Source organism: Chiloscyllium plagiosum, chromosome 14 (genome assembly GCF_004010195.1).
Source record: "Chiloscyllium plagiosum isolate BGI_BamShark_2017 chromosome 14, ASM401019v2, whole genome shotgun sequence".
Lineage (NCBI taxonomy): Eukaryota > Metazoa > Chordata > Chondrichthyes > Orectolobiformes > Hemiscylliidae > Chiloscyllium > Chiloscyllium plagiosum.
The window spans coordinates 63,339,271-63,352,232 of record NC_057723.1 but is presented as its reverse complement, the minus strand read 5'-3'; the positions used below and the strand labels follow the sequence as shown (position 1 = coordinate 63,352,232).

Here is a 12,962-nt window from a genome sequence, read left to right as displayed (position 1 = left end):
CTACATTACCCACAACTCAATGGACCTTTATGTCATTTGTAAACTTACCAACCTACCCATTCACATTTTCACCTAAGTCACAAGCAGCAGAGGTCCCAGTAAGAATCCCAATGGAATACCATTAGTCATGGACCTCCTGCCTGAAAAACACTCTTCCACTACTACCATCTGTCTTCTAAGGGCAAACCAATTCTGAATCCATGTGGTCAGGTCGCTGAGGATCCCATGTACTTTTTTTTAGATTTAGATTAGATTAGATTACTTGCAGTGTGGAAACAGGCTCTTCGGCCCAACAAGTCCACACCAACCCGCCAAAGCGCAACCCACCCAGATCCATCTCCCTATATTTACCCCTCCACCTAACACTTCGGGCAATTTAGCATGGCCAATTCACCTAACCTGCACATTTTTGGACTGTGGGAGGAAACCGGAGCACCCGGAGGAAACCCAAGCAGACACGGGGAGAATGTGCAAACTCCGCACAGAGAGTTGCCAGAGGCGGGAATTGAACCAGGGTCTCTGGCACGGTGGGGCAGCAGTGGTAACCACTGTGCCACCATGCCGCCCAAAATAATCTTCTGAGGGAGCCAACCAGGAGGGATCTTGTTAAAAGCCTTACTAAAATCCATCTAGACACCATCCACTGTTCTGACCTCCTCAATCATTTTTGTCGCTGTTACAAAGCTGAGTTGACCCCTTGCACTGATAATTGAAATCAAAACATCCAGAGAGGAGCACCTGCCTTATAATCTGTTAAAAAAGTGTATCAAGGGATGTCAGCCATTTTTAAAGCAACTTGTGGTGGTTGAAAATAATTCCCTGACACTCACTTTAAAATAAACAAGTAACAATTTATTTACCTAACTAACAGTGAACAAATTAACTAAATTATTAACAAACAGAACAAGTCCTTTCCAATGACTTCTCAAATACAACAAAATTCTAATGGTATGCTGTTCCAATAAATACACTTATAAAAAAAACAAATAGAATTTAGTCTCTCAGAAAGACATAGCCAGGTTATGTCTTTCAGAACTTTGTGTCTTCCGTCCATTGATTCCTCCTCTAGGAACGCTTCCAGGAACTTTTTGATCAGGCGTGCCTTTTTTACATCATTGGTACTGTTAGTACCTACATGGCTATGTTTTCTCTCTCATAGATAGATGACTGTAAGAGCTATTCTCTCTTAGCAGATGGCAGTTGGCTCTGGGATCTCTCACCCACTGCCCCTTTCTTCATACCACTGACGACGTAACAATTTTTTTTTACATAGGATTGGTTTGATGTTGTCAAAATGATCAGATTTAAATTTAATCGGTTAGTGGTAGTTGAGGGCCTGGTTCAAATTCATTTGTCTTGGCCTTTCAACATAAATGTTTCAATTCGGTTACTTTCTGTGCAGACATTCCCACAAGCTACTACCCACAGACGTTTTGTTTAAATCTCTAAGCATAGAAGAAAACACCATCCACCCCCCAGCATTTTAAAATTTTACACACTCTAAATTCTAATGTCCAGTCTCCCAATCTGCAATTAATCTATCCAACACGGCAACAGTCATCCCCCTGAAAAATTCAATCAAGTTAGTAAGACATGTCCTGCCCTGCACAAAGCCATGCTGACTGTCCCCAATTAGACCATCCTTTTCCAAACATATGTAAATTATCCCTAAACATTTTCTCCAATAAATTCTCAACTACAGGTGTGAGACTCATCGCTCTATAGTTGCCTGGATTATCCCTATTTCCCTTCTTAAACAGAAGACTCAGAGTCACAGAGATGTACAGCACAGAAACAGACCCCTTGGTCCAACTCGTCCATGCTGATCAGATATCCCAACCCAATCTAGTCCCATCTGCCAGCATTTGGCCCGTATCCCTCCAAACCCTTCCAATTCATACCCACCCAGATGCCTTTTAAATGTTACAATTGTACTAGCCTCCACTTCATCTGGCAGCTCATTCCATACTATTAGTGAAAAAGTTGCCTTTTAGGTCTCTTTTATATCTTTCTCCTCTCACCGTAAACCTATGCCCTCTCGTTCTGGACTCCCCCACCCAGGGAAAAGACTTTGTCTATTTATCCTATTCATCCTCATGATTTTATAAACCTCTACAAGGTCACTCCTCAGTCTCCAACGCTCCAGGATAAACAGCCCCAGCCTGTTCAGACTCTCCCTATAGCTCAAATCCTCCAACTCTGGCAACATCCTTGTAAATCTTTTCTGAACCCTTTCAAGTTTCACAACATCATTCCAATAGGAAGGAGACCAGAAATGCACACAATATTCCAACAGTGGCCTAACGAATGTCCTGTACAGTCGCAACATGACCTCCCAACTCCAGTACTGAATACCAATAAAAGAAAGCATACCAAACGCCTTCTTCACTATCCTTTTCTACCTGTGACTCCACTTACAAGGAGCTAAGGTCTCTCTGTTCAGAACAACATTAATCACTCGCATGTCCTCCAGGACATTTTCAGTAGCGAGTGAGAATACAAAGATCTTGATCAAGGCCCCAGCAATCTCCTCTCTTGCCTCTCTCAATTAACCAGGGGTAGCTACCATTGGGACCTGGGGACTTATCTATGTTAATGCTATTCAAGAGGTTCAACACAACTTCTTTCTTGATCTCAAAATGCCCTATCGCATCAGCAGGCTCCAAACTAATCTCACTATCCTCCACATCGTTTTCCTGAGTGAATACCAATGCAAAGTACTCATTTAGGATCTCACCCACATCCTCTGCCTCCAAGCACAAGTTCCCTACCTTCTCCCCAGTTATCCACTTGTTTTAATGTATCAATAGAATGCTTCTTTCACCCTACTTGCCAAGATCATTTTATGGTCCCTTCTTTTGTATCTAATTCCCTGCTTTCCTTAAATTCCTCACCGGCTCTATCCGATTTTAGCTTCCTAAACCTTACACACATGCTTCTTTTCTCCTTCTGACTAAATTCTCAACCTCCTTCATTATCCAAGGGTCCCTTATCTTGCACCCGTGTTCCTCCTCTGTACTAGAGCATGTTGGTCTTTAACTCTCCACCATGTCTTTAAACTGTTCCCACATGCCAAAGGTGGACTTGTGTAATAACAGCTCCTCCCAATTAACACTCCCCAGCTCTAGCCTAATACTAACATAGTTTGCCCTGCCCCAATTTAGTACCTCTCCACAAAGTCCCGACTTATCCTTACTTGTAGCTATTTTAAAACTTAAGAAGTTGTGATCCTTACTTGTAGCTATTTTAAAAGTTTCAAAAATGCTCTCCCATTGAAAGATCAGTCACCTGGCCAGATTCATTAGCCAGTGCAAGGTCCAGTATGGCCCCTCCTCAAGTTGTGCAATCCACATGCTGTTTCAAGAAACTTTCTTGAATGCACTTAACAAATTCTGCCTTACCTAAGCCTCTTGCTCTAAGAGAGTCCCAGTCAATATTGGGGAAGTTAAATATGACCCAATATGACAATTTGTTTTTATTGCACCTTTCCAAAATCAGCCTATATATTTGTCTTGGTGGTTGTTGGGACACCTATAGTATAATCCAGCAGAATGATTCCACCCATCTTATTGTTCAGTGCTACCCAAGTTGCCTCAGTTAATGTGCCCTCCACCACATCCAACTGACCACAGATATAACATTCTCTCTGACTGGTAACGTAATTCCTCCACCTCTTTTAACTTCCTCTCTATCTTGTCTAAAACACTGAAACTCTGGAACATTGAGCAGCCTGTCCTGTCTTGGCCATAACAACAGTCCCATGTACTGATCCTGCCTCCAAGCTCTAGAGTTTCAGCTACTGTAATGTTTGTTTATGGCTATACTGTAACATCTCATGATGGACTTTATTTTGCCATTGCTCTGATCACTACAGACATTGGGAAAATACCAGCAACTGTTCTGTCTCTTTAGCCTCAACTGGACTTTCCATGATTATAGGTGAAGGTATGACTTTCAGTCCTTCAACTACTGCAGCTATCACTAGTCTAGACAACAAGGCACACTCTAGCCTAACTGAGATTACTTATTTTATTTATCAACACAATTATTTTTTATTAAACTCTTGGGGAAAATTAACTCCTTCTCCAGCAGGAAATTTTGAATAGCTCCTGTACTTCTTAGTGCTGTTTTAGGCTTAGATGATTAGATTAGATTACTTACAGTGTGGAAACAGGCCCTTCGGCCCAACAAGTCCACATCGACCCGCCGAAGCGCAACCCACCCATGCTCCTACATTTACCCCTTACCTAACACTACGGGCAATTTGGCATGGCTAATTCACCTAACCTGCACATCTTTGGACTGTGGGAGGAAACCGGAGCACCCGGAGGAAACCCACGCATTCACGGGGAGAATGTGCAAACTCCACACAGTCAGTCGCCTGAGGCGGGAATTGAACCACTGTGCCACCGTGCCGCCTACGGTGCTTCCTTCCTTTTTAACTTCCAGGATTGAGAACGAACCTGTCCCAGCCCATTACAGCGAAAAGACTGCGTCTTCTGATTCTTACCTCCATCCTAACTACTTTCCTTTCTGATTTGAGAAGAGTACCCAGCTATCCATTCCTTACCTTGGCTAGTTGCTTTCCTTTCACTCTCCTATCTCTTATCCCTTTTGAATTTATGACGGTAACAGAGGAAAAGGTTCAGTTTTAAGCATTAACTCCGAATCATCAGCCATTATTGCCTCCTACTCTGCAGTTGCAACCCTTTAGCTCTCAGCATGAGTTCTTATTATGGAAGGCAGTGAGCTTTCAAATTTCTCTCAGAAAATAACCTCTCTAAAAGCATCAAACATATAAGTTTCAACTTCCAATGCTCTTACCCACATGTTAAAATTACGTTCCTTAACAGTCTCAAAATCAGCACAGGCTTGCCTAGGCTGTTACCTTCAATTCTGGAAACTTTGCACTACCTCATATGAAGCTAATACTGGCTTCTTCATTCTATCATAATCTTGAGAAATCTCCTCTGATAGAGAAGCATAAATTTCTTACTTTGGCATCTTACTTTGGAATAGGAATGTCCAGTCCTCTTTTGCCCAATTCATTTGTCTAGCTATTTTCCCAACTTTTTTCTCAATTTTGGAAGAGTCAGTGCAAATTCATTCGCTGCACCAGTGATAGTATCAAGTACATCATTTTCAGGAAACATTCATGCTCTTCCACTCTAATTCATTCCCACACTCTTGATTCCAGTTTTCTCATGTTTATTTCCTAAATTAATTCTCTCTCTATTTTCTTAACCTTTTCTGCTCTTTAACTTTTTTCTTCTCTTGAAAATCCAACTCCACTTTTAATATTCTCTCCTCATGCTCAAGCCACTTTAACTGTAACTGTAACTGAATACTACTGGATTCTGAATTTCACGACCTTAAGTTATATTTCCATTTATATTTCCGCAAAACTGAAGTGCTGTTAGTATCTCAATTATTTCTTAGTTTTAGTTCTGTCAGGAAATCAAATTGGGTTCTACATGTTCCATTTCTGTTGTTTCCAGTGCCATATCTTAAATGCAGTATAGAGAACCTGGGTGTTTTCCTTCACCTGTATTATCTATTAGTACCACGCTCAAAACCTCATTGAATTTAAAGCAGAGGCATTCTTGGATGGGCCTGCATAATTTGTCATGACTCACTAAATCAAACCCCGCTAAAATTAGTATACTATATTCCCCAATTTACCCGATTTTCAAACACAGGTTAATAGAATTAGTGGGTGACACGGTGGCACAGTGGTTAGCACTGCTGTCTCACAGCACCAAAGACCCGGTTTCAATTCCCGCCTCAGGCAACTGTGTGGAGTTTGCACATTCTTCCCGTGTCTGCGTTGGTTTCCTCTGGGTGCTCAGATTTCCTCCCACAGTCCAAAAAAAATGTGCCGGTTAGGTGAATTGGCCATGCTAAATTGCCCATAGTGTTAGGTGAAGGGGTAAATGTAGGGGAATGGGTCTGGGTTGCTTTTTGGTGGGTCAGTGTGGACTTGTTGGGCCGAAGGGCCTGTTTCCACACTGTAGGTAATCTAAGTAATCCAATCTAAGAAACCAGGTTTACATACTTCACAAGAATTACTACATATTACAAGTAATTAGATTCTAGCCACAAGTAAACTGTTACAAATGATCTCTAATTCCCTTATGAACTCCCCTTTACATCCATAGAAATGTTCTACTGAAAAAAGACATGAGGGGAAATACTCAAAATACGGTTTATTAGTCTTTGTTCCGAAGTGCTGTTGAGTTGTTTCTGGTGTTCTGAAAGTTTATTCTTGACTTCCTTCTGTTTTATAAGAGCCACTTATAAAATAGCTCTGATATATCAATTAGAAGTCACACTCTATGACAACTACTAAGTGTAATATAAAATGAATTTCTTCACATTGAAAAGTGAGTTGAGTTGTGTCCCAGCCCCAAACTTTTCTGTTACTTGAGAATGAATTAACAAGGCTTTTTGTATGGAACCACAACAGGTGAGTGAGATACTAAACCTCTATTTCACATCAGTATTTACTGTGGAGAAGTTACACGGAAAATACAGAACTCTGAGAAATAAACAGTGACATCTTAAAAAGTGTCTATATTACAGACTGGTCTTAAAATGCATAAAGATGGCTAAGTTCCCGGGATCTAATTAGAACCTGATTAGCCTCCCAGCACTTTGTGGGAAGCTAGAGAAGAGATTGCTGGGTATCTTGCTGAAATATTTGTATCACTGACAGCCACATTGAGGTGCCAGAGGCTCGCTAATGTGGTGCCATTATTTAAGAAAGATGATAAGGTGGAAAAGCCAGGGAACTATAGATCGGTGAGCCTGACGTCTGTGTTGGGTAGGTTGTTGGAGGGGATTCTGAGGTAAATGAAGTTACATGCATTTGGAAAGGGAAGGACTGATTTGGGATAGTCACATGGTTGTGTGTGTGGAAAATTGTGTCTCACGAACTTGATTGCGATTTTTGAAGACGTGACAAAGAAGACTGATAAAGCCAGAGTGGTGACCATTGTTTACATGGACTTCAGTAAAGTATTCAACAAGGTTCCACATGGCAGATTGGCAAGCAAGGTTAAATCACATGGAATGTAGGGGAACTAACCAATTAGATATGATTTTGACCTGAAGGAAGGAAACCTTTTTTTTTTAAAGAATTCTTTCATGGTATGAAGGCTTCACTAGTTAAGCTATGTTTCTCCTGACAATTAGCAATGGGTCATCATTAGACTCTTAATTCCAGATTTTATGGATTGTCGGTTTGCTCTCCGAACTGGTGGGTTTGTTTTCAGTTATTTCATTACCATGTTAGGTAACATTATCAGTGAACCTCTGGTGAAGTGTTGGTGCTCTGTCCCATTTGCTATTTGTGTGTCTTGGTTTGTTGTGGTGGGACGTATCATTTCCAGTTGTTGCAGAGAAGTTGGTAACTGGGGTTCACATCTATGTTCGGTAATGGAGATTAGGTCTGAATACCAGGCATCTAAGAATTCCCATATATGTCGTTGTTTGGCTTCTTCCAGGATGGATGCATTGTCCCAGTTGAACTGGTGTCCCTTTTCCTCTGTGTGTATGCGTACTAGCGATAGGTAGTCATGTCTTTTGGTGGCTAGTTGGTGCTCATGTATCCTGATGGCTAGTTTCCTGCCGATTTATCCAATTTAATGTTTGTTGGAGTCCTTGCAGGATATTTTGTACATTACTTTCGTTCTACTGATTGTGGGTATGGTATCCTTTAACTTCATCAGTAATTGTTCTAGTGTGGTGGTAGGTTTGTGGGCTAAGATGATGCCTAGGGGTCAGAGTGGTCTAGTGATCATCTCTGAAAAGTCTTTGATGTATGGTAGGGTGACTAGAATTTCAGGGCATATTGTGTATTCCTGTGCAGGAATCGGCAGATTGCGCTCATCAATTAACCATTCAAAATTTTTTATGGGCGTTTCTCCTCATCTTCTCATAGCTGCAGGGTGCTGTGCCTTGTTTAAATAGTGTCCTGATGCAGTTCCAATTTTTGGTGTTCGAATGGTTGCTTTTGTAGTTGAGTATCTGGTCAGTCTGTGTGGTTTTCCCGTAAACACTGGTTTGCAGTTCTCCATTCGTTTTTCATTCTACGGGTGTCGTCCAAAAAGGGTTGTTGGTTATTGTTCTCTCCCTCTCAGAAACAGAACTAGAAATGATACCACCCACCACAACAAACAAATGTCACATAAATAGCAAGCCAGACAGAACGTAGAGTCATAGAGATGTACAGCATGGAAACAGATATTCGACCCAACCCGTCCATGCCGGCCAGATATCCCAACCCAATCTAGTCCCATCTGCCAGCACCAGCCCATATCCCGCCAAACCCTTCCTAATCATATACTCATCCAAATGCCTCTTAAATGTTGCAATTGTACCAGGCTCTACCACTTTGTCTGGCAGCTCATTCCATACACGTACCACCCTGTGTGTGAAAAGAGACCCTTAGGTCTCTTTTATATCTTTCCCCTCTCACCCTAAACCTATGCCCTCCAGTTCTGGACTCCCCGACCACAGGGAAAAGACTCTGCCTATTTACCCTATCCATGCCCTTCATAATTTTCTATAAGGTCACCCCTCAGCCTCCGACACTCCAGGGAAAAGAGCCCCAGCCTGTTCAGCCCCTCCCTATAGCTCAAATCCTGCAACCCTGGCAACATCCTCGTAAATTTTTTCTGAACCCTTTCAAGTTTCACAACATCTTTCCGATAGGCATCTGGTCAAGACCCTATTGTAATCTGAGGTAATCCTCTTTGCTGTCCACTACACCTCCAATTTCGGTGTCATCTGCAAACTTAATAACTGTACTTCTTATGCTCACATCCAAATCATTTATGTAAATGACAATAAGTAGAGGACCCAGCACTGATCCTTGTGGCACTCCACTGGTCACAGGCCTCCAGTCTGAAAAACAACCCTCCACCACCAACCTCTGAGCAAGTTCTGTATCCAAATAGCTCATTCTCCCTGTATTCCATGAGATCTAACCTTGCTGATCAGTCTCCCATGGGGAACCTTTTCGAACGCCTTACTGAAGTCCATATCGATCACATCAACCGCTCTGCCCTCATCAATCCTCTTTGTTACTTCTTCAAAAAACTCAATCAAGTTTGTGAGACATGATTTCCCACACTCAAAACCATGTTGACTGTCCCTGATCAGTCCTTGCCTTTCTAAATACATGTACATCCTGTCCCTCAGGATTCCCTTCAACAACTTGCCCACCACCGAGGTCAGGTTCACTGGTCTATAGTTCCCTGGCTTGTCCTTACCACCCTTCTTAAACAGTGGCACCAGGTTTGTCAACCTCCGGTCTTCCGGCACCTCACCTGTGACTATTGATGATACAAGTATCTCAGCAAGAGGCCCAGCAATTGCTTCTCTAGCTTCTCACAGAGGTCTCGGGTACACCTGATCAGGTCCTGGGGATTTATCCACCTTTACCCATTTTAAGACATCCAGCACTTCCTCCTCTGTAATCTGGACATTTTGCAAGACATCACCATCTATTTCCCTACCGTCTATACCCTCCATATCCTTTTCCACAGTAAATACTGATGCAAAATACTCATTTAGTATCTCCCTCATTTTCTGCGGCTGCACACAAAGGCCACCTTGCTGATCTTTGAGGGGCCCTATTCTCTCCCTAGTTACCCTTTTGTCCTTAATGTATTTGTAAAAACCCTTTGGATTCTCCTTAATTCTGTTTGCCAAAGCTATCTCATGTCCCCTTTTTGGCCTCCTGATTTCCCTCTTAAGTATACTCCTACTTCCTTTATACTTCACCAGAGGCTCACTGTTGATGTTACCTAGTGTGGTGACGAAACGTCTGAAAACAAACCCACCAATTCAGTGAGTAAACTGACAACCTGAGCTACAAATCTTCTCATTTTTTACTGAATTCAAATTTTGTCGTCTGTCACAATAGGATTCAAACTCGGATCCTCGGTAATTACTACGATGTCTGGATTAATAGTCCAGCAATAATACCACTAGGCCATTGCTACCTTTAAGCAGCAGATAGAGAGTAGTGGTGGCTGATTTTCAATCTGGAAGCTTGTGACCAGTGGTGTGCTGCAAGGGTCAGTGCTGGATAAGTGGTCTATGAATATAACAGGTATGATTAGTAAGTTTCTAGATGACACCAAAATTGTTGGTGTAGTAAATAGTGAAGAAGGTTATTTCAGAGTATGAGCCAATGGGTTGAGGAATGGCAGATGGAGTTCAATTTAGATAAATGTAAGGTGTTGCATTTTGGTTAGACAAGTCAGGGCAGTATTTATGCATGTAATGGTCAGATCCTGGGAAATGTTGCAAACAAAGATACCGAGGATTGGAGGTGCACATTTCCTTGAAATTGGAGTCTCAGTGAGACAGGGTGGTAAAGAATTGTATGCATTGGTCTATGTCTTGAGTATAGGAGTTGGGAGGTCACGTTGAGAAAGCCTTACACACCTGCCAAGGAGGTGTGGGAAAGTGCTTGACGACGGGTTTGGGGAGGGGGTGGCGCACTGAAGAGCTGGTGTTATTTGTTCAGAAGAATTGGGGACATTTGTTCTTAGTGTCAATGAATCAGTGTAAATAAGGTGATTACATTTGTTCACTTGTGGAATGTGTGGCAGTACTCCCTTCTCAGGCCGGGGCTGGAAGATTGCACATATTTTACAGTTGGATGTTGGATAACTAAATTTCTGGTTCATAAGATTCTGAAAGACTGAAGCGACTGGGCTTGTATACCCTTGAGTTTAGAAGACTGAGAGGGGATCGGATTGAGACGTATAAGATTATGAAAGGATTGGACACTCTGGCAGCAGGAAACATGGCTGAGTGCCGAACCAGAGGACACAGCTTAAAAATACGGGGTAGACCATTTAGGACAGAGATTAGGAGAAACTTCTTCACCCAGAGAGTGGTGGCTGTGTGGAATGCTCTGCCCCAGAGGGCAGTAGAGGCCCAGTCTCTGGATTCATTTAAGAAAGAGTTGGATAGAGCTCTCAAAGATAGTGGAATCAAGGGTTATGGAGATAAGGCAGGAACAGGATACTGATTAGGAATGATCAGCCATGATCATGTTGAATGGCGGTACAGGCTCGAAGAGCTGAATGGCCTACTCCTGCACCTATTGTCTATTGTCTATATTGAAGACTCTTACAAAACTCATACTCAATAGGAAAATAACTTGTAATTTAATAAGTTGAGTGGAATATGCATGTAATAGTTCAATCCTGATACATTTTCATGTATACCACACTGAGCAGATTTGAATTTATGAAGCTTAGCTCCCTAATCTTGACTGTTCTGGAATGTGAATGTCTCATTAACCTTATAAGCTAGGAAAACATGAAGGCTGAAACTGACATAGTAACAAAGTTGGAAGATGTTCATGTGTAAGAGAGAGAAAAAAATTTCTTCTGTAAATTATCTCCATAGTGTAGGGATCTTTTGTCTCTTTTGGCTGGATGATCAGATATATTCTTATCAAATGGACAGAGCATCCATTTGGATTTTCTCAACCGTGTGTGGTGCAATTTTGCTTCAGTCAAAGTTGAAAGTTCTTTCCACAGCCACTGAAACATAATCACTCAAAAAAATGTAAATTGTCAGTTCAATTAAACAGTTGCAAACAATGATGCCAAAGCTTTGTTCAATCCTTGGCTAATGAGTTGTTGGGTAAGTGGATGGGTATATGAATAGGGAGGTTTTAGAGGGAAATGGGCCAAGTGCTGGCAAATGGGACTAGATTGGTTTGGGATATCTGATCGGCATGAACAAGTTGGACTGAAGGGTCTATTTCGGTGCTGTACATCTCTATGACTATGACTAAATTACGTTCACTGACGTAAGGGTTCTAGATTAGATTAGATTACTTACAGTGTGGAAACAGGCCTTTCGGCCCAACAAGTCCACACCGACCCGCCGAAGCGTAACCCACCCAGACCCATTCTCCTACATATACGCCTTCACCTAACACTACGGGCAATTTAGCATGGCAATTCACCTAACCTGCACATTTTTGGATTGTGGGAGGAAACCGGAGCACCCAGAGGAAACCCACGCAGACACGGGGAAATGTGCAAACTCCACACAGAGAGTCGCCTGAGGTGGGAATTGAGGCAACAGTGCTAACCACTGTGCCACCGTGCTGCCCACAGGTTCAAGGGACACAGAAAGAAAGAGGAGAGAGAAAGAAAAGGAGAGAGAGAGAAAAAAAAGAGAGAAAAAGAGAGAGGAAAAGAGGACAGAAGCTGGTGGAAACGTTTATTCTTTGTGGTCTGATTTGAGTGTACACTTGAATGTTTGTGTTTGTGTGTTGATCCCTGAAGCTCGAGATCCAGGAATGTTATGAATTTAATTTGTATTTTGGGAATGTAAGATGATTTCAAAAGAAAAAGCCATTTTGTAGGACAATGATACTGGACACGTTAACTGAGCGAGGTTACTTCATGACCTTTTCCACATAGTTTAGACTAGTCCCTCGTTATGATGTACTGTTAAAATCAATTGTTCAAAGTTAAAAGCTAGCCAAAGCAATTGACCATTTGGACTGGCCTGATCAGGGTTATGACTTTGATGTGCATGTAGCTTAATTAGTCAAGCGTACTCAGACCTGTCAATGAGTTTCTCTTCCTCTGCAAACTTTTGCCATTTTATTGCTGCTTATCTGATTAAGGAAATATGATGTTTTTATAATTTTAATATCAAGTTCTGTATAATGACAGCTTGGTTGCAGCAATAAGGAGAGTAGCCTGAGAGAGCTCTTAGGGGTAAGAGCTGGCGTCGCTACTCTGCTAACAGTTTTAGAACCTTAGCTCAAGCCTGTCTTGTAGGTATCAATATTGTCGTGTAACATTGGTGCCATTGGTAAATAAAGGTAATAATTTAAACTAAACTGTCTGTAAGAATTTTATATTCCAGACTACCACAGAGTCTGACCTCCAGGATGAACCAAGAGAGAATTA

General features: G+C 41.9%; 1 protein-coding gene across 2 annotated transcripts in view; it reads right to left on the bottom strand.

Moving 5' to 3' along the window:
* Positions 1 to 12,962, bottom strand: part of LOC122556766 (pantothenate kinase 3) — a 125,212-nt gene that overhangs the window by 18,822 nt on the left and 93,428 nt on the right. The window contains exon 7 of one of the 2 annotated variants that reach the window (XM_043703895.1): positions 6,907 to 8,090. The exons of the other annotated variant lie outside the window; for it this stretch is intronic. Within the exon in view, the coding sequence (XP_043559830.1) occupies positions 7,929 to 8,090 (162 nt within the window). The 3' untranslated portion in view covers positions 6,907 to 7,928. Of the gene's footprint in view, positions 1 to 6,906; positions 8,091 to 12,962 lie in introns of those variants that run through there. 2 annotated transcript variants of the gene reach the window in all.